This window comes from Canis lupus, chromosome 5 (assembly GCF_011100685.1).
Source record: "Canis lupus familiaris isolate Mischka breed German Shepherd chromosome 5, alternate assembly UU_Cfam_GSD_1.0, whole genome shotgun sequence".
Lineage (NCBI taxonomy): Eukaryota > Metazoa > Chordata > Mammalia > Carnivora > Canidae > Canis > Canis lupus.
In genome coordinates, this window is record NC_049226.1 from 15,085,170 (window position 1) to 15,104,288 (window position 19,119).

At 49.0% G+C, this 19,119-nt stretch overlaps 2 protein-coding genes across 3 annotated transcripts in view; one reads left to right on the plus strand and one right to left on the minus strand.

The window, feature by feature from the left end:
• Positions 1 to 212: 212 nt before the first annotated feature.
• LOC119871801 (trehalase-like) lies at positions 213 to 3,845 on the minus strand. The gene is made up of 6 exons (XM_038535570.1): positions 3,806 to 3,845; positions 2,753 to 3,123; positions 1,411 to 1,511; positions 1,207 to 1,299; positions 987 to 1,103; positions 213 to 878 (listed from the first exon to the last, which is right to left on the minus strand). Exons 1-6 carry the CDS (start codon positions 3,843 to 3,845, stop codon positions 752 to 754), a joined length of 849 nt encoding a protein of 282 aa, XP_038391498.1. The 3' UTR covers positions 213 to 751.
• A 1,254-nt stretch (positions 3,846 to 5,099) lies between these two features.
• Positions 5,100 to 19,119, plus strand: part of TREH (trehalase) — a 29,183-nt gene continuing 15,163 nt past the window's right edge. The window contains exons 1-2 of one of the 2 annotated variants that reach the window (XM_038535977.1): positions 5,100 to 5,227; positions 11,724 to 11,862. In XM_038535977.1, coding sequence (XP_038391905.1) covers positions 11,792 to 11,862 — 71 coding nt within the window. In that variant the 5' untranslated portion in view covers positions 5,100 to 5,227; positions 11,724 to 11,791. Of the gene's footprint in view, positions 5,228 to 11,723; positions 11,863 to 12,340; positions 12,572 to 19,119 lie in introns of those variants that run through there. The other variant, XM_038535979.1, reaches the window with a different exon arrangement.

Genomic DNA, 19,119 nt, shown 5'->3' on the forward strand with positions numbered 1-19,119 from the left:
CATGTGCAGAAATATAGAAACGTGCAAAGTCTGAGAGCCAGTGCTCAGGAGTCATCCCCAACCCTCCCATGGAGGCAAACGGCCCTAGTGACTCAGCCCCAGCCCAACCATGCACATCTTTCAGGCAACTCAGGGTTAAAGAGACAGAGAGAGAGAGAGAGAGAGAGAGAGAGAGAGAGGCGTTTTTGATGCACAGATGGCTGTGGTTTGAGCAGGCGAGCAGCGGGAGGGGTCTCGAGGCTCCTTGTCTCCTCTAAGCCTTGGCCCGCAGGTGGGTCTCGCCTTGGGAGGACCAGGGGGTGCTGCCGGCTGGTGGCCAAGCTGCAAAGCCGCAAAGCCCCCACAGTGGTCTTCCTGGTCTGCTGTTCTCCCGGTCCTCACTGTGCCAGCACCCCCCTCTTGCCAGAACAGAGCTCTCCCACCGCTGCCGTCCCCACAGGCCCCAGCCCCCAGTCCTGGTGTCTCTGTCCTCTGGGGCCTCTCCTGCCCCAGGGATGGCCGAGGACAGGAGGGCCGCAGCCACTGCCTCGCCAATACCTCGGGACAAGTTTCTTCAGCAGCCTTCCTGTGTCCTTATGCAGCCTCGCTGGGGAGCAGGGAGCCAGGAGACCTGTGCCAGCATGGGGCCACCCTGCCCCCAGGGCTTCCATGGGCACCCACCTCCTCAGCATCAGCCTCCGAGAGCCGGGGTCCGTCCCTGGCCCTCAAACCAGGTGAACAGCAGGAGCCTGAGAGGCTGGCAGGCAGCTCCTTACCTGGGTCCCCCATAAGGGACGGCGTAGTGATTCAGGACGTAGCTCTTCCCCCCCGAGCTCACAGAGACGATCCTGTTCTGCGTCCAGAAGTCCAATTCCAAGGCCAGGGTCCCGATGCTGTCCCTGGGACAGGAGCCAGGCCCCACCTCAGCCCAGGCCCGCGCCCTGAGGCCCGCCCTGGGAGGTCCTGGGGAGGGGGCGTGCGGGGCGGCGGGGGGACGGGGCGCCCACCGGAGGAAGGCCGTGTCGTTGGTGTGGCTCACGTAGCGGTCCATCATGAGGGTCAGGAGCGGGGGCTGGCTCCGCTGCAGGTAGTACACGCGGGCCCCGTTCGGGACGTGGCCGTAGCTGCCAACAAGGGGGCCTGCTGGGTGCCTCTGCCCCGCGGCCGAGGCCAAGGCCCACCCACGGGCTCCTCTGCCCCAGCCTTGGGGTGCCCGCCCCCTCTTACATTCGCACCAGCTCCAGGAAGTTCTGCAGCATGCCCTTCACCGTCCCGGGCATCTCGGAGAGGAGCAGCCCTTCCATCACCCAGTAGGAGTCCCTGGGGAAAGGGACAGCTCAGCCACCCCTGCACCCCCGGGCCAGTCAGGGTGCCCCCCCTGCTCAGGACGGCCTCCTGCCCTGGGCTCCCCCTGCAGCCCTGGCCCCTCACCAGTAGTAGAATTCGGTGAAGCGCCCCCCAGGCACGATGAAGGGGTGTGCTGCGTAGATGAGAGAGAACTGCTCCGGGTGGCTGAGGACCTCGGGCTTCACCTGCGGTCAGGGGAGAGGGCACAGGGCCCCCGCGGCCCCCACGGTGTCGAGGCTGGAGGAGGCCGGGCCGTGGAGGCCCTGGCAGCTCTGGGCTCTGGAGCCAGGCAGCCGGGGCATGGGTGCTGGCTCTAGGACGGGTCAGCTGTGTGGCTTTGGCCAAGGCCTGAGGCCCTGGGAGCCTGGTCTGCTCGGCCCCCCATGCTGGCCTCTGGGGTCCCTGCTAACTCAGCCTGGCACTGGCAGGTGCTCACCAAGCAGTGGCTATCATTAGGACCAGGAAGGGGGGACCGTGTCCTCCACTGCCCTTCCCTATCTCTGCTGCCACCGCCAAACCAGGCCCCAGAGACCCAAGGCTCCCACGCTCCATCTGAGGTGTTGAGTGTGAAAAAAAATTTTTTTAAAGATTTTATTTATTTATTCATTCATTCATGAGAGGCAGACAGAGACATAGGCAGAAGGAGAGGCAGGCTCCCGGTGTGGAACCCAGGCAAGACCCAATCCCAGGACCCCAGGATCATGACCCGAGCCAAACACAGATGCTCAACCACTAGAGCCACCCAGGCGCCCCTGGAGTATGAAAATTAAAGAAAGGACTCAGGAGGCCAGCAGGTGAAACTCTCCACCCTAACACTCCTTTTCAATTGCAGACCTCAACTCACAGGTGGATACGGCCTTATGATCCCAGCAAGAGGGGAAGGTTTCTTCTGTCCCAGCAACAGCCCAGCCAGTGAGAGACAGCCACGACTGAGCCAATGAAAAGCTACCACACTCAGAACTCCCAGTTTCCTCCAATAGGCTTTTTATTTATAACAACATTCTCAGCATCCCTCTTTCCTCCATACGAGAGCCCGATTCTCCTGTGTTGTGCTAAGTTGCTCATGGTTTTCATGTAGCTTACTCATCCCAGATCACAGATGTTTGCTATTCCTAAATTAACCCATTTTTGCTGGTGAAATAATCGGCAGTTTTATTTATTTGTAAGGTTATTTTTTAAAAGATTTTATTTATTTATTCATGAGAGAGAGAGAGAGAGAGAGAGAGAGAGAGAGAGAGGCAGAGATACAGGCAGAGGGAGAAGCAAGCTCCATGCAGGGAGCCTGGCATGGGACTCCATCCCAGGTCTCCAGGATCACACCCTGGGCTGAAGATGGTGCTAAACTGCTGAGCCACCCGGGCTGCCCAGTAAGGTTATTTTTAACAGGAGGAAACCCCACGCCTTTTCCCCGGGGAACCAGACATACCTGATTGTGGCCTTGGGAGAACAACTGTAGGACCAGGATGTGGGGCTTGCTGGGTGCCTCTGCCAGGTATTTTCTCTGTTCGTTGCCTCTTGGTTCTGTACCAGTGAGTGTGGTTTCAGTGAGAGAGGGGTCGGCTCTGTTATTTGGGGGCGGGGGTAGTAGAACAGAGCCTGGGTTTGTTCCTGTGGGGCTGGGTAAGGAGGAGCCCAGAGCACCACTCTGTGCCACAGGTGTCACGGCCCTGGGGCTGGCCAGGAGGACAGATGCTGTACAGCCTTGGGCACACCACTGCCCTCTCTGAGCCTCAGACAAGAGAAAGAGTCTAACAGACTGTGCTGACCACAGGCCACAATCATCAGTGGCAACTATTCCTGAGCAGGGGCGTGGTCTGACTAGCTCAGGGAAGGAAGAGCCCAGCTGAGGAGGAAATAATTAGGCATGAAAGGTAGGGGGTAGCCAGGAGGTGGCAAGACAATTTAGGTTGGCCTGGGGAGAGGTTGGTGAGGATTTCAGGGAAGAGGTGAAGAGTTAGAAGTAGACTTTGTTCTTTTATCCCCCTGCCGCCGCCCATCCCAAATTTCTTTCTAGAGAGCTGCCTTAGGGTACGAGGGTTGGGACCTTCTATCTAAACCTAGTTTCACCCCCAGAATACGCCTCCAAAGCCATGAATCACTGAAATTTGCAGAAATTGCGCTGGGCTGTTTTGAAGGCCATTCTATGAAATGAGGAGAAAGGTCCCTGATTTGACTATGACCTTGAACATGGAAGGACGTAGGACTTGACCCATTCAGACACACCTCGTTCTGGGACAGCTGCTTCTCTGTTCTGGGTGTCACGGACAAGGCTCTGAAATATCTGAGGTGAGGGGGGCAGCAGGGCGGGCTGGTACACTGTGGGCAGGACCACCTGCTCTCTCCCTGACTCTGAGCTAGTGACCTCTGGCAAGGGGCAGCCACCCCCTCCTGCTCCACCCCTCGGTCTGAGCCTGCGGGTCCCACTGGAGCCACCAGGGGGCAGCTGCGAGCCAAGAGAAAAGCCCAAGAAGGGGGACACCTGGCTTTAGGGGCGCCCAGCCAGCCTCTTGGCTCCTCATCCAGACCCCATCCAGTCATAGGAATGTCCGGAACCTTTCAGGACAGCCAGATCTTGACCTACCAGTACGGGATCCCGACCTCTCTCCAGAACACAGGCCAGCAGTGGGACTTCCCCAATGCCTGGGCCCCCCTGCAGGACCTGGTCATCAGAGGTAGGGAGGCAGGGATGGGGCATAACCCAGGGCCTTACCCCTTGCACCTTGCTGACCCCTTGGGTCAGCCTCCCGGTGCTGGGGAGGTGTGAACAAAAGCCATGGGGGCCTTTCTCTGGCTCTTCTGTTCTCTGGTTTCCCGCCCAGCAGACATTTGTGTCCACCCTCACCTGTCAGGGGAACCAGCCCTCCTTTCTCCCTCCAAACTTGGGCCCTGGGTGAGGAACACATTGGCTTTTCACGGGGTTCACAATGAAGGTCTTAGGACCTGGGCCTCTCTCTCTCCTTGGGGAGAGTAAGGCTCAGGCCTCAGCTGGCCCTGGGATGAGGACTCAGGAGATTCAGGGTCCTGCCTGGGGTGGGGTCCAGGTCTGGCCAAGTCTCCCTCACCTCAGGCCCAGGAAGTAGCTTTCCAGCTGGCTCAGAACTGGGTCCGAACCAACTTTGAGGTCTACTCCAGAGATTCGGCCATGTATGAGAAGGTGAGCTGCTCCTGAGCCCAGACCCTCCTGGGGCTCCTCCCCCTGGGGAGCAGGGGTAGGGGAGTGGGGGGCGGGGATCGCCAGGCTTTGCAAAGCCCAGGGACAGTGGTGACGCCCGGTGGTCATTCTCAGGCACTGCAGGGGCGGGAGCTGCAGGCCAGAGCTCCCTTCTCCCAAAGAGGCTCACATGTGTTGCTCCCCCTGGAGGGCTGGGATGGGGAGCCTGGGGGCCTTGCCGACCTTACAGCCTGTCCTGTTCTCAGTATGACATCAGCAATGGTGGTCAGCCAGGTGGTGGAGGGGAGTACGAGGTTCAGGTGAGTGGCCGACACCCTACAGGGAACTACGGGGCTGGTTGTCCCCACAGCAGGCCATGACTCCCCCCCACCCCCCGCCCCCCCACCGCCATCTGGGCCTCTGATTCCTCCCATTATGTGGGTCCACTGGGAGGAGGCCAACTGGAGCTCCTTTGTACCCCTGGGGCTAGGCAGTTCCAGGGCGTGTGGGTGGGGATCTCACAGCCTCTGAAGGACCCCACTGGTCCTGTCTCTACAGGAGGGCTTTGGCTGGACCAATGGAGTGGTCCTGATGCTCCTGGAGCGCTATGGTGACCGGCTGAGCTCCGGCAGCCAGACAAGTTTTCCTGCAGCTCCACTGCCTTACAGCTGCCCTTCTGCTCAGCCTCCTGCTCGGCCTCCTGCCACAGTGATGGGCCTCCTTGCCCCGTGGGCCTCATTAAACTTCTGTGTGAGTACCTACCTTCTCCTGCCTCTTCATCCTCCATCCTCCACCCCCAGCCAGTCCTGGGAGTGGGATCAGGGGAAGGACCCAGAAGTCACGGGTTGGACCTGTTTCCCTCCTAGAACATTAATAAGGAGGAAATCCTGTTCTGTGGGGACACAGCCCCATACCCCATGCAACCTGGCTTCCCAAATATGTACTCCAAATGCTTTATTGTTCTGTTGAGATGCTTACAAATACTGAAAGTCACCCAGCCCTGGTTTCCCAGCTGCAATGGACCCCAAGTGCTGTGAAGGAGGGCAAGCGAGATAGGATCAGAAAAAGTATTAAATACTGTCTCCCTGAACTATCCTTTCAAAAGAGTCCAAATTTGAATGCATTAATCTAGATCATTTTATAACCCTGGGCACTTTTGAAAACAATACAGGAATACTGGCCTTTATTTTATCAGCTTTGTTGCTCAGAGAGGAAGAGAGCCCTGCTAAGACCACAGTCACCCCAGAGTGACAGTGTGTGTAAAAGTTGACAGAATTGAAGGGAGTAATATTTCTATGTTAAGAGTTGGAGCCTTAGGGCAGCCCGGGTGGCTCAGCGCTTTAGCACTGCCTTCACGCCCAGGGCAAGTTTCTACAAAAGATCTTAAATCAATAACCTGTCTTCATATGTTGAGGAATTACAGGAAAGCAAACTAAACCCAAAGCTAGCAGAAGAGAGTAAATGAAAAGTGGGCATAGAGAAATAATATAGAGAATAGAAAATCAGAGAGAAAATTGGGGTACCTGGGTGGCTCAGTAGGTTAAGAATCTGCCTTCAGCTCAGAACATGATCCCAGAGTGCAGAGTAAAGCAAGTGGTTCTCTATAAAAATAAAAATAAAATAAAATAAAATAAAATAAAAAACATGATCCCAGCATCCTAAGATGGAGCCTTACATGGGCTTCTTTATAGCTACTGAAAAAAATTTGACAAAGACTAAAAGAAGATACAAATAACTAAAATCAGAAATGAAAATGGAGGCAGCCTGGGTGGCTCAGCAGTTTAGGGCCGCCTTTGGCCCAGGGTGTAATCCTAGAGACCCAAGATCAAGTCCCACATCGGGCTCCCTGCATGCTTCTCCTTCTGCCTGTGTCTCTGCCTCTCTCTCTGTTTCTCATGAATAAATAAATAAAATCTTTAAAAAGAATAAAATGGAGATACTATTATGACTTTACAAAATAAAACTGAACATTGTATGCCAACAAATTGGATAACCACTACAAAATGGTCAGGTTCCTAGAAACCCACAAATTACCCAAACTGATGCATGAAGAAATAGAAAATTTCAATGGATTTATAACAAGTAAAGAGATTGTAATAAACAACCACCCAACAATGAAACCTCTCCGTGATGGTTAAATTTCTGTATCTACTTGACTAGATGGAGGTACCACAATATTTAGTCAAAAATTATTCTAGATATTTCTATGAAGGCATTTTTTAGATGAGATTAAATCAGGAGACTTTTGAGTAAATTAGCCTGGTCAACCTTAATAAAAATAGCCAATTCATTTATAGGAAAATGCATTGATTTGGAAATAGAGGAATTGCAATTCAGGGCATGCAAACCATAGACAAGTTCAGACAACAAAGGAAAGGAGTGTTATTTTATAGAGGAAAGAAAGATGTTGGGAGGGGCTGTTTGGAATGAAACTCCATTGTGGCAATAGTTGCAAATGAAACTCCATTCCAAACAGAGCAGAAATTCAGGGTTGTAGGGACTTTTCATTGACTGAGTTGTGGTGGTTCTCGTTGGCTGATTTGTTGCTGGGCAAAGAGAGAACTTTTTCTCCTGCTGAGATATGTAAAGTTAGCTTTGAATGGTGGTACCTCTGTGAGCATGCCCCTTTCAGGACTTCCTTACTGTATCTTTGGGTTTTTTTGTTTGTTTTTTTGTTTAAAATATTTTATTTATTTGTGAGACACAGAGAGAAAGAGAAGCAGAGACATAGGCAGAGGGAAAAGCAGGCTCCATGTAGGGAGAGCAACATAGGACCCAATCCCAGGACTCCAGGATCACGACCCAAGCCAAAGGCAGACGCTTAACAATGTAGCCACCCAGGTGCCCCATCCTGACTGTATTTTGAATGAGATTTTCCGTTCTTATTTCATACCCTCCATATTGTGAGTAGACCTCATCTGATCAGTTGAAGGCCTTAATAGAAGGCCTTAAACACTGACGTCCCCAGAAGAAGAGGGAATTCTGTCAAGAGACTGCCTTTAGACTTCTCCAGGTATCCAACCTGCTGATCTATCTTACAGATTTTGGACTTGCCAACCTCCACAATCATATAAGCAAAAAATTTAAAGCTAAATCTCATTCTTTCTCTCCACATGCACATATATTCTCTAGTTTCTGTTTCTCTGGAAAATCCTAATATAGTCCAAGACCAACATCTTCCTTGGCTAACTCTACCACACACCTAAAGAAAACTTAATGCCAACCCTTCTCAAACTTCCAAAATAGAAGAGGAGGACACACTTCCTAACTCCTCCTATGAGACCAGCAACACTTGAGTCTTGTGCTGTATAAAGATACCACAAGAAAATTACAGCCCAATATTTTATACATATAATGCAAAAATCCTCAACAAAATACTAGCAAACCAGATCCAACAGCATATTAAAAGGATTACACACTGTGCAAGTGAGATTTTTCCAAGAATGCAAGGATGGTTCAACATAAGAAAACCAATGTAATGCACTGCATTAACAGAACAAAGGAAAAAAACCCAACATAATTATTGATGCAGAAAAGGCATTTGACAAACCCAACACCCTCCTATGATTTAAAAAAAAATTCTAAAAATGAGGAATAGAAGGGAAGTTCTTCAGAGCAATATAGGGAATTTATGAAAAACTCACATGTACTATTACACTCACTGGCAAAAGACTGAGAGCTTTTCTTTAAAATCAGGAGTGAGATAAGGATGTCTATCTACTTTCACCTCTGCTATTCAGCTAGCCAAAGGAACAAGACAAGAAAAGTGTTCAAATGGAAAAGAAGAATATATCTATTCACAGGTGACATGATTCTATATATAGAAAATCCCAAAGGATCCACAGGAAAGCAGCTGAGTCTGGTAAACAGATTCAGTAAAGCTGAAGATAGAAGATTAATACTCAAAAATCAGTTGCATTTCTATACACCTGCCAAGAACAACCTGAAAAGGAAATTTAAGAAGCCATCCCATATGCAATAACATTTAAAAAGTAAAATACCTAGACTAAACTTATGCAAGGAGATAAAAGACTTCTACACTGAATAATGCAAAAGTCACAGAAGGACATGAATTGTATGATTCCACTTCCATGAAATATCTAGAATACATAAATTCATAGTCACAGGAGATAGAATAGTGGTTTCCAGGGGACCTGGGGAGAGAGAACTGAGGACTTACTGCTCAATGGTTATAGAATGTATCTTTGGGGGATGCCTGGATGGCTCAATTGTTTAGCATCTGCCTTTGGCTCAGGGCATGATCCCAGGGTCCTGGGACCGAATCCTGCATCAGGTTCCCCACAGGGAGCCTGCTTCTCCCTCTGCCTGTGTCTCTGCCTCTCTCTGTGTGTCTCTCATGAATAAATAAATAAAATCTCTTAAAAAAAAAAAAGAATACATCTTTGGGATGATAAAAAAGTTTTGATGGAGTGCCTGGATGCTGCAGTAGGTTAAGCATCTGACTCTTGGTTTTGGCTCAGATTGTGATCTCAGAAAATAAATAAGTCTTTTTTTTAATTGAAAATAGTGGCAATAGTTGCAAAATACTTTAAATAAAATGTAAATTGAATTCTGCACTTTAAAATGGTTGAAATGCCAGATTTTATGTAGTATCTATTTAACCATAAGAAAAATATTTTTAAGGAGCACCTGGGTGGCTCAATTGGTTGGGCATCTGCTTTCAGTTCAGGTCGTGATCCCAGGGACCTGGGATTGGCCCTGTGTTGGGCCCCTGCTCAGCAGGGAGCCTACTTCTCTCTCTCCCTCTGCTATGCGCCCCCCCGCCTTGTGCTCTCTGGCTCTCTCTCTGTGTCAGATAAATAAATTTTAAAAATTTTAAATATTTTTTAAAAGGAAGGAAGGATGCTTATGGATTAGAAGAACAAATATTGTTAAAATGTCTGTACTACCCAGAGAAATCTACACATTCAATGCAATCCCTATCAAAATACCATCAACATTTTTCACAGAGCTGGAACAAATAATCCTAAAATTTGTATGGAACCAGAAAAGACCTCTAAATAGCCAGAGGAATGTTGAAAAAGAAAACCAGGGCACCTGAGTGGCTTAGTCGGTTAAGTGTCTGCCTTTGGTCCTGGGATGAAGCTTCATATCCCTGCTCCCTGCTCCCTGCTCAGTGAAGAGCCTACTTCTCCCTCTCCTTCTGCATGTCTGTCCCTCTGCTTGTGCTCTCTCTGTGTGTCAAATAAATAAATAAATCTTAAAAAAGAAAAGAAAACCAAAACTGGAGGCCTCACAATTCTGGACTTCAAGCTGTATTACAAAGCTGTAATTATTAAAACGGTGTGGTACTAACACAGAAACAGATACATAGATCAATGGAACAGAATAAAGAACCCAGATATGGACCCTCAACTCTGTGGTCAACTAATCTTCGACAAAGCAAGGAAGAACATCCATGGAAAAAAGACAGTCTCTTCCACAAATGTTGTTGGGAATTGGACAGCCACATGCAGAAGAACAAAATTAGACCACTTTTTTACACCAGACACAAAAATAAACTCAAAATGGATGAAAGAGCTAAATGCGAGACACAGGAATCCACCAAAATCCTAGAGGAGAACACAGGCAGTAACCTCTTTGACCTCAGCCACAGCAACTTCTTGCTAGACACATCTCCAAAGGCAAGGAAAACAAAAGCAAAAATGAACTATTGGGACCTCATTAAGACAAAAAGCTTTTGCACAGCAAAGGAAACAGTTGACAAAATCAAAAGACAACCTACAGAATAAGAGCAGATATTTGCAAATGCCCTATCAGATTAAAGGCCTAGTATCCAAGATCTATAAAGAGCCTATCAAACTCAACACCCAAAAAACAATCTGATCAAGAAATGGGTGGAAGACACGAACAGATATTTCTCCAAAGAAGACATACACACAGCTAACAGACACATGAAAAAATGTTCAACATCACTTGGCATCAGGGAAATACGGATCAAATCACAATGAGATACCACCTCACACCAGTCAGCATGGCTAAAATGAACAAGTCAGCAGAGGAGACAACAGGTAGTGACAAGGATGCGAGGAAAGGGTTCACTGTCTTAGGCTGTTGGTGGGAATGCAAGCTGGTGTAGCCACTCTGGGAAACAGTATGGAGGTTCCTCAAAAAGTTAAAAATAGAGCTACTCTACGACCCAGTAAATGTATTACTAGGTATTTACCCAAAGGATACATAGTGATTTGAAGGGGCACCTGCACCCCAGTTTATAGCCAATGTCCACAAGAGCCAAACTATGGAAAGAGCCCAGATGTTTGTTGACAGATGAATGGATAAAGAAGACTTATATATAGATATAGATAGATAGATAGATTAGATAGATATAGATATATACACAAAATGGAATACTATATATACACACACACACACACACACACACACAATGGAATACTACTCAGCCATCAAAAAAAATGAAATCTTAGCCCGGGTGGCTCAGTGGTTTAGCACCACCTTCAGCCTAGGGCCTGATCCTGGAGACCTGGGATCGAGTCCCATGTCAGGCTCCTTGCATGGAGCCTGCTTCTCCCTCTGCCTGTGTCTCTGCCCCTCTCTGTGTGTGTGTGTGTGTGTGTGTGTGTGTATGTGTGAGAGACAGATAGATAAAATCTTTAAAAAAAAATGAAATTTTACCATTTGCAAAAACATGGTTGGAACTAGAGGATATGTGCTAAGCAAAATAAGTCAGAAAAAGATAATGAAATGATTTCACTCATGTGGAATTTAAGAAACAAAACAGGATCATAGGGGGAGAGAGAGAAAAATAAAATATGAAATCAGAGACAAACCATAAAAGACTCTCAATCATAGGAAACAAACTGAGGGTAGCTGGAGCAGGGGGGAGGGGGTGGCTGGGTGATGGACATAAGGCACGTGATGGATGAGCACTGGGTGTTATACAAGATGGATGAATCACTGACCTCTACCTCAAACTAATAATGCACTATATATTAATTGAATTTAAATTTAAAAAATAATATATATAAAGAAAAACAAAGGAAGGAAGTATGTAGCATCTGGAGGCAGAGATGGCTTCCCAGGAGGTGGGCAAACTAACAGGACAGAGGTGGGGAGGGACGGGCCATCTTGTCTGTGGCAGACAAGGCACCACAACCGACACCCTAGACTACAAGCCTGAGTCCTAAGGAAAGGTCACATGGTCACTGATCTCAGACGGTGACCGGCTTATAGCGCACACCTTACCGTGCACACTTCCTCCCCGCAGCCCTGTGTCATCTCAGGCCTGAGCCATCCGTCCTCCAGCACAAGCACCGAGCACCGCTGAGCCTCCTCATGGGCCCCTGCCTCACGTTGCACCTGGGACAGAATCTGGAGCCACTGTATCTGAAACATGAAAGGAAAAGGTAATTCTCTGCAGTGGTGATCTTGGGGCCAGCGGAGCAACTGGCATCTGGTCCCAGATGTGTGACCTAATTATGCCCCTGACACTCATGTGCCTGGAGCCCCACAGCAACCCCACCATGTGACTCAGGGAAGGGCCCATACAGTGGCACCTGCCAAGACTAAAAAGACATGGGAAAGGGGATCCCTGGGTGGCACAGCAGTTTGGCGGCTGCCTTTGGCCCAGGGCGTGATCCTGGAGACCCGGGATCAAATCCCACGTCGGGCTCCAGGTGCATGGAGCCTGCTTCTCCCTCTGCCTATGTCTCTGCCTTCTCTCTCTCTCTCTCTCTCTCTCTGTGACTATCATAAATTTAAAAAAAAAAAAAAAAAGACATGGGAGGAAAAGTACAAGGTTAGGGGGCAGGGGTTGGCCTCTGTGACCTGAGCGCAGGAGTGCAAGCCGCTGTGCACTGTGCGTAGACCTGGCCTGGCGTAGACCTGGCATCCGGCCCCTCTGGCGGCCACGCCTCAAACGTGGACTTTGGCTGCCTTGAGTAGGCAGGTGAATCAGGCTGCACCCCAGCAAGCAAGAGGTATCAGGGCTTACTCCACGGCCACGGCCACGGCCACAGCCACAGCCACCACCATGCATAGGAAGTCCTGGGAACTGGGCCTGCTGCTTCTGTTGGGGCTGGGGTCCCAGGGCGCCCTGCCCCCACCCTGTGACAGGTAGGAATGGAGAAGTCAGAGGGAGGGGGCAGGCAGGAAGGCCAGGGCCAGGAGATTGAGATGAGCTCTCCAGCACTGGAGGTCAGCTCTTGGGAGAGAAGGGGAGGGAAGGAAATTAGCTTTCCTTGTGTGGCAGGCTCTGTGCTGGACACCAGGCACCAGACCTCCAGCGCTCGGGAAAGAGCGGGCTGCTGGCTGGCCAGTGTCCTCCCTCCCTCCGCCCCTCGCTCTAGCCTCCTCCTCAAACTCTGCAGGGCTCTCCTCTTAGGAAACTTTCTGCCAGTTTTCTGGCTTCTCCAGCCTGTAGGTGAGAGGCAGTATAAGGGCCTGAAAAGCGCTCCTGAGTTTCACCTCTAGGACCAAGAGCAAGCCAAACCTCTTTCAGAGCCATAGTTCCCATCTCCAAATGAGACAGATAAATGACCCTGTCCTGCCTCCGAGGCTTACAGGGCATCATCCCTTTCTCACTTAAATGGATTTCTTGAGCTCTCTTGGGCTGCAGGAGCGAACAAGAGAAATGAGGTCCCTATCTTCGTGGGCCTTACATAACTGGTAAGGAAAGTCCTGATAGAAGCATACCCAAAAGTAAAAGGAAGTGAGGGAGCTGCTCGGGGTGAGCAGAGGGTGTTTCAGAGAGGACTGCAAGGGAGGGCGTGTGTGTGGAGGAGACGTTTGAGCAGAACTGTGGAGGCAACCGTCTCTGTGCACATCTGGAAGACAGTCCAGGCAGGGAAACTGCAATGCAACGGCTCTGAGGTCATTATTCAAGGGAGGCCTCCATGGCTGGGACAAAGGTAGGAGCAGGCTAGGCAAGAGAGAAGGACCAGGGCTGGGGCGCCGGTGGTAGGACCAGAAAGGTGAGAAGGGGTTCAGTATGGGATATATTTTGAAGGTGGAGCTGATAGGACTTGCTGATGGTTGTGGAATATAAAGGGGAAAGGATTACCTGGAGTGATTCATAGATTTGGTTCTGAGCAATTGTAATAAGGATTTTCAGAGAGGCTGTGTGATCAAGAGTTTTGTCAAGCATGAGGTTAGTTGCCAAAAGTATAGAAAAACTGTGTCTGGGGTCTGTAAGACCACTGCAGCTCCAGTGACTTAGTACTCCCCAGATAGTTACATCCATGGTGACGTTTATTCCAGTGAAGGATAGTGGTTAAAATCAGGAATGGTAAAAGGCTCAGAGGGCAGAGTCCAGGAGGGAAGAAACACAAGTTCCATTCATCTGTATGATTAATTTAATTTTCTTTCTTTTTTTAAAAAAGATTTTATTTATTTATTTTTGAGAGAGAGAGAGAGAGAGAGGCAGAGACACAGGCAGAGGGAGAAGCAGGCTCCCTGTGGCAAGCCTGATATGGGACTCGATCCCAGGACCCTGGGATCACAACCTGAGCCGAAGGCAGATGCTCAACCACTGAGCCACCTGGGTATCCCTAATTTTTTCAGCAACGTATGTGACAATATGCATGAAAGATGGTCAACCAGGAAGCTTACCTGAACCTCACACTCAGGGTTTTCACTGGGACTCAGTGACAGAGGCGTGGAGCATCTGTATGCCCTATCTTACCTAGTCTCTAGGTCTTCAAGTCAGAGTGATATTGGGTGGCCCTCAATCCCTACCATACATCACATTAGTAGCATAAAATATCTGGCATGGCCGAAGGCCCCAGATAAAGCTTTGTCTGGCAGGGCTCCAGCAGATTAGTGCTTATCGCTCAGGAGCTGGGCCCACACCAGACTCTCTCTGAAATGTGTAGGGTTGGAACACAGCAGGCCCACTAAGTCAATCCTTTATGGCACAAGTTACTTGTTGTATAATGAAGCATTTTGTCTGGTTTTCATCCTGGGCTCCTGGGACATAATCTCTAAGCTCTTGGAATTTCCCAAGTGATAGGTTTTGGGTATCCGTGGTGGCACTGATAGTTTATATTAATGGGGTGACTCGTGGGAGCCCCTACATGATCATGCTGATAGGATGTCTCAGGATGGGCATGGCCATACCAGAAAGACTGTGTGAGTAGAGGATTGATGCCTTGGGCCACAGGATGCCAACCCGACCTCCTGACTTCTGGGGCAGAGGGAGCTGAAGACAGCTCAGTCACATGGCCAGTGATTCAACCAACCGTGTGAATGAGACCCCAGTACCAAAACTCTTCACACCAAAACTCAGGGGAGCATCCTGTTTGGTGAGCACTTTGACATACCACGAAGGTGATGTATCCTGATTCTTTGGGAAGAAGATAGGGAAACTTTGCATTCGGGACTGTCCCAGACCTCCTCCTATGTGTGTCTTTGGCTGGTCCTCATTTGTATCCTCATAATAAGCTATAATCGTAAGTATAGTGCTTTCCTGGGTTCTGGGAGTCTGCACATTATTGAACCTGATGGGTTGATTGCAACCTCCAAATTTGTAGCCAGTTGGTCAGAAATGGGCGTAGCTTGGGGACCAGGGAACTGGCAGTGCTAGCTGGAGTGAGGCCTGTCTTGTTGTGGACTGTGCCCATGGCCTGAGCTAATTGGTACCAAGATTGGATTGTAGTATTGCAGATGATGTCAGCAAATGTGTGATTTGCTAGAATGACCTTGATTGGCTGGAACATGTGGCTCAGGGAAAGCAAGATGAAAGAACAATGGATGAGCATGCTTTGGTTCCTGGATGGCTGTAGGGTCGCCCACGGTTTGGAACAGCAGCTATGTTGTGATCGGTTCCTGGAGGTGAAAGTTATCAATGGAATTTGGAGATGACGGGTCCAACTCCCAGAGTGTTGGCTCACTAGGCGCTTAAGAAAATGAAAAATAAAAAATAAATAAATAAATAAATAAATAAAAAAGGAAAATGAAAAATAATAAGAAAAAATTTAAAAATGCAATCCCTGGGTTATTATTATCCTATAATAGCAAACATGGAAGCGAGAGATGGGCCAAGCTTCTACTCTGGCCAGTCCAAACCTCAGCCTCTCATCTCAGGGCCCCTGCCTAAGGAATGTGAGGGGGAGGATCCCACTTCTGGCTGGCCTGAGGTGCAGCCACAGCCTCAGAGCTGTTTGCAAAGGCGAAAAAATGAATCTAAAACAACAATAATGAAGCAAGCTAGACTGATTTCCAAGAGAACAGAATAGACGGGGAGGGAGCCAATGGACTCATCCCAGCAGGGTGGAATCTTTAAATAGTTACTGAGAAATGGGGTGAATAAAGCAGCTGTGGGTAGAAATGTTAATGCAGCACTTCTTCGAAATTGAGTGGACCAATGGGAGCCCTGGAGGCCCCCAAGATGCAAGGGACCTAAACAAATCTGTTTTAATCACCCTACTTTGAAGGAAATAGGAAAAAAACTTTGCAAGGCAAAGATGATAATGAGAAATCTGACCTCCCACCTCCTGAGGCAAAGGCCCTGCAATTTAATCAAAATTAAGATTGATGAAAAGGTGAGGGTCCCCTAGCTTTGTCTCCTGCTGGGGAGGCAAAGTGTTACACATATGAGCAGGCAAAATGGTCAGAGGGTAGAGAAGATTCTGGACTCTGTGCCCTGGGGTCTCATGCACTATATACCAAAAGCACCAGTGAAGCCCTGAAAGGGGCTACAGTCAGACTGAAAGGACATAAAAATGCAAGAGTTGGTGGGATTAAGGTGACTCTTGGGATGGAAATCGGAATGTTTAGACAGACTATATGTCAAGGGGTTGTTTCTCCTTCTGCTGAATGCTTTTGAGGAGTGGCTATCACGTCTGGCCTGGGATGGCACCTACCCTTCCTAGTACTGTAAAACCCAAACTGTCATGGTTAAGAACACCAGGGTCAAAGGGACTGAGGTGAAAGCTTATTTGGTGTTTGAACACTTTTCACGTGAAGTGATTGCCTCTGTTTTGCTGGATGCGTTACAGGGGCGGATGTTGTGTCGAGAGAGGAATGTTTCCAGTCTCTAGTATTATAAAACAAAAGGCATGTAAATCTACCCATCATGCTATTGCTTCTTGTATGGATAGGACATTCCAACCAGCACCAGTAAGATTGCCTGAGGTCACCCAGATCACATCCTTCTATGGAGCCTATAGGGCACCTTGGGGCCCCTCCCAGCACGCCTGCCAGACTTTGGACTAGAAAAATGTCCATTTAAGAGGCAATTACTAGCTTGTTATCAGGCACTAATTGAGACTGCCCCTCTGAAGGACAGATAATTTTTTTTTTTAAGATTTTATTTATTTGGGGCAGCCCAGGTGGCTCAGCGGTTTAGCACTGACTTCGGCCCAGGGTGTGGTCCTGGAGACCCGGGATCAAGTCCCATGTCAGGCTCCCTGCATGGAGCCTGCTTCTCCCTTTGCCTATGTCTCTGCCTCTCTCTCTCCCTGTCTCTCATGAATAAATAAATAAAAGCTTTTTTTAAAAAAGGATTTTATTTATTTGACAGAGAGCAAGTGAGAGAGCACAAGCAGAGGAGCAGCAGAGGGAAAGGGAGAAGCAGACTCCCTGCTGAGCAGGGAGCCCCATGTGGGACTCCATCTCAGGACCCTGGGATTATAACCTGAGTCAGAGGCAGATGCCCAACCAACTGAGCCACTCAGGCGCCCCAACATAAGATAATCTTAAAGCCAGAAACACCCACAGTATCTTGGGTGATGTTGGAGAAACGATATATGCCTGGAAGAGTTCCATAATGCAGGGGACATGGTCTATGCAGGGGCATGCTGCTGGGGGAACGTAGAACTAACCCCATACTTTTCCTCTAGAACTGACTTTGGAACCAAGTGAGGAGCGCTGGATTCTACTGCCACTTGGATAGTGCCCTATAAACAGCTCTTGGTTCATGGATAGTCCTTCTTCTTCTTCTTTTTTTTTTTTTTTCATTTGTTCATGAGAGACAGAGAGAGAAAGAGGCAGAGACACAGGCAGAGGGAGAAGCAGGTTCCTTGCAGGGAGTCCGATGTGGGACTTGATCCCAGGACCCCGGAATCACGCCCTGGGCTGAAGGCGGCACTAAACCACTGAGCCACCAGGCATCCCTGGATGGTCCTTCCAAGGTGAACAGACAGCACAGGAAGCCTGCCACCCTGACCAAAGATGATAAAACCAGGGGCGCCTGGGTAGCTCAGTTGGTTAAGCATCCAACTCTTGATTTTGGCTGAGGTCATGATCTCAGGGTCATGAGATCCAGCTCCATGTCGGGCTCTATGCTGAGTGTGGAGTCTGTTTCTTCCTTTCCCTCCGTTCATTTGCTCTTTATCTCTCTCAAATAAATAATTAAGATCTTTAAAAAAAAAAAAACAGATCAGCTTGGTGGGCTGAACTGCATGTGTACTATTTGTCACTGTGCTTCTACCTACTTTTAGTGGCCACCATCCTGGCCATATGGTGAGGTGGAAGGGCCATGGAAAGTGGTCCACAGCAACAATGCCTGTGCGTGGCACCGGCCTATGGAAGTCCCTGGAAATTTAAGGGGTTTGTTAAAATAGAACACATTGATGCCTATGAGAAGGACCCCCTTCTCAGACTGGAAAATAATTAGGGCCAGCAAGTGGGAATCCCTGTGTGTTCACATGAGGTGGCCACTCATATTCACAAACCAATGAGACATCGAGAGGTTACAGCCATGCAGAGGTGGGCTGAATCTGGATATTCAGCACTTGCCACCTCTGAGGCACAAAATGCCAATAAGAGCTGTCCTGTCAACAAAGGAGATGGGCTACAGGGCAGATTCCCTGGTGAGGCTGGCCAGTGAGATTGATGCTGGCAGGAACAGACACTCAGTGTCAGGTGTAGCAGTACATGCCCAAAATACCATAAAAGGACCAGATCAGAAAATATGGCGCCAATTTGGACACTGAGTTACATTTTCCAGACCAGGGAATACTTTCATCCTCTGATTAATGGTACAATAGAAAGCTGGAATAGACCATTTTTTAAAAAGATTTTATTTATTTATTCATTAGAGACACACAGAGGCAGAGACATAGGCAGAGGGAGAAGCAGGCTCCTTGCCAGGAGCCTGATGTGGGACTCGATCCCCAGCCCCGGAATCACTCCCTAAGACGAAGGCAGATGCTCAACCGCGGAGCCACCCAGACATCCCTGGAATGGACAAATAAAACAATGGTTGTCTGAAGCGGGGAGATGCAGGCATGAAGGGCTGGCTGGCACAACCTCACAGGTGTGTGGGGGGGTCCCACTGGATAGATTCCTCTGCTTTTCTGGGGGAATCTAGGCGAGAAGAGGTAGACAGGAGGCTGGTATGGCCATGAAATTCTTCCCACATGGGAGGAAGACAATGATATGACCATTATTTTCTCTCTCCCCCATGTCACTTCAACCTTCTTTTTTCTACCTGATGCAGAAGGGCCAGGCCCAAGGCAGCAGCTACATGTGTCAGAAGCAGGGATGGTTCCTAGGTAAGAAAATGTAACTCTACCCTTAAACTGCTATGTCCGGATTCCTAAGGTCCTGATGCAGAGCGTTGCGCCTTCACCCCATCTGGCTAAATGGGAGCGTCACTGGAAGCGGCTGTATTTGGGCCTCACTCAGGCCTATGGGTAGGAAGTAAACCCATGTGACACCAT

Excerpts from the sequence above, each read along its gene's own strand:
- LOC119871801 (XM_038535570.1), bottom strand. The coding sequence starts at position 3,845 with ATGAGGAGCCAAGAGGCTGGCTGGGCGCCCCTAAAGCCAG. Across the intron at positions 3,124-3,805 it reads CTGGGCGCCCCTAAAGCCAG|GAATAGTTGCCACTGATGAT; the intron begins GTGTCCCCCTTC and ends GCCCCTGCTCAG. Across the intron at positions 1,300-1,410 it reads TTCACCGAATTCTACTACTG|GGACTCCTACTGGGTGATGG; the intron begins GTGAGGGGCCAG and ends CCCTTTCCCCAG.